Source organism: Amblyomma mixtum, chromosome 10, assembly GCF_055824585.1.
Source record: "Amblyomma mixtum isolate Tamu chromosome 10, ASM5582458v1, whole genome shotgun sequence".
Classification (NCBI taxonomy): Eukaryota; Metazoa; Arthropoda; class Arachnida; order Ixodida; family Ixodidae; genus Amblyomma; species Amblyomma mixtum.
The window spans coordinates 22,609,746-22,613,845 of NC_143021.1; the positions used below are offsets into that span (position 1 = coordinate 22,609,746).

Here is a 4,100-nt window from a genome sequence, read left to right on the forward strand (position 1 = left end):
ACCTGAGTAAGGTTAAAATTTTAGCAGAAATCTATAAATTCCCTTGCTTCGCCATTATTAGTTGTCAGTGCGGGCTGGTGCTGGCACTCAATATTAGGAAAATTAAAGTCGCCAAAGAGGAAGACGTGTGCGTTAGGGTGCTTCGTGATAAGTTTACTTACGGAATTATTAAGCTGACAGGAAAAATCACGACAGTTATGTGGAACCCCATAACAGACACCGAGTAAAATCCTGTGTGGTACAGCATGGCAGTGGAGCCATAAGATTTCCAGATCGGAGGAGTCGTCAATTATCGACAATGATAACTGCTGGCTCACCGCTATCAGTACTCCCCCTCCTCGCGAGTCCTTGCGGTCTTTCCGAAAGACTTGGAAGTCTGGCAAGTCAGTTAGTACTTCGCTATCTGTGATGGCACCGTTCAACTAGGTTTCGGTTAGTATCAGTAGATTGCTGCTAGATGACAAGACAATATTGGAAATAAGTTCGCGCTTGGAAAGGAAACTACGTATGTTGGTGAACACAGCGGACAGGGGAACATTTTTGGGGCGCGTTTTTAGTTGTTTGCGAAGAGATGATTGCTAATCTGCTTGTGGCGTAGCGATTGTTATTTCTTTCACAGTTTGCGAGATCTCATCAAAAACGTAGCGCCTGGGACCGATATGCAAGGTTTTGTAGCGTAGGGCAAATTTGTCGGAATTAGCTTTAGCAAAGGGTACTAGCTGCTTGCGGACGTTACGAACTCTGTGGGAGAAGTCTTCGCCGACGCTGAATTTCGTTCCTTTAAATTGGCGGCCGTTAGAGAGTATTCTGTCTTTGATTTTGTATGATATAGATTTGACTATTATTGGTCGAGAGCGGTTGGGTTCATGGCGGCCGAGTCGGTGGGCACGTTCTACTTCCTCAGGTTGAATGGTTAAGCTCAAGTGTTGAGCGCAGTGACGAATGACCTCTCCCTCAGAGTCCGCAAACGTTTCGGAGGAGTTAAAATCATGAATTCCATAAAATATGACGTTGTTACGGCGGGATCTATTTTCACTGTCGTCAATGCGGGCCTCGAGGGTTTCAATCTGACGAGCTAGCCGAGTATTTTCAGATTTTATAATTTCTAACTCGGATTTTATGGCTGTGATGGCTTCCAAATGCGTCTCAAGATCGGTCATGCGCTCACTTAAACCAGCTATAGCACCGTCAGTGGATATAAGCTGGTTTTTAAGACCTTGCACTTCGGAGATTAGTTGAGTTTGACCGGCGGATAAGTTTTTTAGTTCTGCGAATACAGCCTCGAAATTGTTAGGTACTGGGTTAGTTTCAATATCGCCTGCCAATATCAGCAAGCAGCGAACATTAGCGCATTCAAACACAAGAAAAATGCAGCATTGCGGTCTCGGCAGCTGCACTAAGAAATAATTGCTACTTTTTTTAGCATACAAGGAATGCGGATAACTAACCTGCATGATGTAGACAAACGGACTAGTGGTGTGCACGCTTGCACAGCCACCAAGCCCACTAAGCGGTGAAGGCGGTCGATGATCTCTTATATTTCTTGTGGCTGATGTTGCTGGTGATGAGGCTTTTCAGAATGGGACGGGGAAATGGTATCCAGGGGGAGGCGCTGCCGGGCATGATGAAGTGATGACGTCGGGTTGGGGCCATGCTAAGATGCGATCGTCACTGCAGTAAACTGCAGTGGATGACGTTGTTGCTGGGGGAAGGGCCAAGAATGCCGGAAGCAGGGCATTAGGGACGAAGGCGAACACCTGCATGATGTAGACAAACGGATTAGTGGTGTGCACGCTTGCACAGCCACCGAGCCCACAAAGCGGTGAAGGCGGTCGATGATCTCTTATATTTCTTGTGGCTGATGTTGCTGGTGATGAGGCTTTTCAGAATGGGACGGGGAAATGGTATCCAGGGGGAGGCGCTGCCGGGCATAATGAAGTGATGACGTCGGGTTGGGGCCATGCTAAGATGCGATCGTCACTGCAGTAAACTGCAGTGGATGACGTTGTTGCTGGGGGAAGGGCCAAGAATGCCGGAAGCAGGGCATTAGCGACGAAGGCGAACACCTGCATGATGTAGACAAACGGATCAGTGGTGTGCACGCTTGCACAGCCACCGAGCCACAAAGCGGTGAAGGCGATCGATCGTCTCTTATATTTCCTGTGGCTGATGTTGCTGCTGATGAGGCTTTCCAGGATGGGCCGGGGAAATGGTATCCAGGGGGAGGCGCTGCCGGGCATGATGAAGTGATGACGTCGGGTTGGGGCCATGCTAAGATGCGATCGTCACTGCAGTAAACTGCAGTGGATGACGTTGTTGCTGGGGGAAGGGCCAAGAATGCCGGAAGCAGGGCATTAGCGACGAAGGCGAACACCTGCATGATGTAGACAAACGGATCAGTGGTGTGCACGCTTGCACAGCCACCGAGCCCACAAAGCGGTGAAGGCGATCGATCGTCTCTTATATTTCCTGTGGCTGATGTTGCTGCTGATGAGGTTTTCCAGGATGGGCCGGGGAAATGGTATCCAGGGGGAGGCGCTGCCGGGCATGATGAAGTGATGACGTCGGGTTGGGGCCATGCGAAGATGTGATCGTCACTGCAGTAAACTGCAGTGGATGACGTTGTTGCTGGGGGAAGGGCCAACAATGCCGGAAGCAGGGCATTAGCGACGAAGGCGAACACCTGCATGATGTAGACAAACGGATTAGTGGTGTGCACGCTTGCACAGCCACCGAGCCCACCTTTGCGTTATAATATTTCTACTTCAAGATGAACTACCAACTCGCCCAACAGGAAATTTTACTGAAAACATGAAAGGTCCGTGCCTTCTGGGGAATAGGTTGCCTAAAAGAACCGGACGCCACGTGGAAGGTGATCAATCGTGTTCTAGGCCGCGAAAGAATGAATTTGGCACCTGAAAAGATAACAGTCAATAACCGAGATATTACTGGCCAAAAACTGGCGTATGCTTTCAACACGCACTTTTTGGATAGCACGGTTCTTTACAGAATACGCAAAGCATATCTGGGACCCATGCACGAACAAAAATTGCCGGGGGCTTAGCTTTGGATAAGCCGGGTAGGTTGCGAAAGCAGGTGTTTTGTGCAGCTTATGATGCGCCTCTAGTGGGAAGAGCGCGGCGCGCCGTGCCAGGCGGCCGCCGTTACCCCACGAGCCGAGTTGGTAGCCCGTCTCTCGCTCCTGGTATGACGTCACGCTATAACGTCACTAGCGCCTGTAGCGGGAGGAGCGCGGCGCGCCGTGCCAGGCGGTCGCCGTGCCAGGCGGTCGCCGTTACCCGACGAGCCGAGTTGGTAGCCCGCATCTCGCTCCCGGTATGACGTCACGCTATAACGTCACTAGCGCCTGTAGAGGGAGGAGCTCGGCGCGCCGTGCCATGCGGCCGCCGTTGCTCGACGAGCCGAGTTGGTAGCCCGTCTCTTGGTCCTGGTATGACGTCACGCTGTGATGTCACTAGGCATGGTGACGTCAGTGGTCATTCTAAAGGTCAAACGTTTCAAGTGGCCGCGGCTACGCGAAAGGCCGTCCTTGGGAGTAGCATTGCTTTCGCAATAAAATACTTGTTAGAAGACTTTTCTGAAAAGGTGCATATGTATTTCAATACCACCATCTGTCGGGCTAGTTGGTTGCGATCCATATGCATCAGCAGCGGGTACAGAACACAGGAGGAAGGAGAAGATAGTAGAGAGCGCTTATTTAAAAGTTGCGGCGTCTTGCTGCCAGGTTTATATTTAATAAATACCGACATTACATCTCATAATCAGATATTTGTTCATAAGCTGGTCCTCCGACATTAGAGTCATCAACATTACATACATTAGACTTCGCCGCCGCCGCCGCGCGAGGAGCCACGCCAGCGCCCGGCAACGCCCGCCGGCACCGCGCGTGAATGCGCATGCGCGGCAACCGGAGTAGGGCAGCATGTGCGCGGCGTAAGACCTCAGTGCTCTGCCGTCGTCGCAGCCACGTGTGGGGTCGTGTGGATAAAATGCTTGGTTTATTGGGGTTTAACGGCCCAAAGCAACTCAGGCTACGAGGGACGCCTTAGTGAAGGGCTCCGGAGATTTCGACCACCTGG

The 4,100-nt window shown here is 51.2% G+C and overlaps 1 protein-coding gene across 2 annotated transcripts; it reads right to left on the reverse strand.

The window, feature by feature from the left end:
* Positions 1-542: 542 nt before the first annotated feature.
* Positions 543-2,689, reverse strand: LOC149325338 (uncharacterized). Of its 2 annotated transcripts, none has more exons than XM_089564107.1 (2): positions 2,375-2,689; positions 543-1,448 (listed from the first exon to the last, which is right to left on the reverse strand). In XM_089564107.1, exons 1-2 carry the CDS (start codon positions 2,687-2,689, stop codon positions 579-581), a joined length of 1,185 nt encoding a protein of 394 aa, XP_089420233.1. In that variant the 3' UTR covers positions 543-578. The 2 variants fall into 2 exon arrangements, with proteins under 2 accessions (XP_089420233.1, XP_089420232.1); XM_089564106.1 differs by having other exon boundaries at positions 543-1,506; positions 2,103-2,689.
* Positions 2,690-4,100: the final 1,411 nt, after the last annotated feature.

Excerpts from the sequence above, each read along its gene's own strand:
- LOC149325338 (XM_089564106.1), bottom strand. The coding sequence starts at position 2,689 with ATGCAGGTGTTCGCCTTCGTCGCTAATGCCCTGCTTCCGGCATTGTTG. Across the intron at positions 1,507-2,102 it reads GGCTCGGTGGCTGTGCAAGC|TGGGCTTGGTGGCTGTGCAA; the intron begins GTGCACACCACT and ends TTCACCGCTTAG.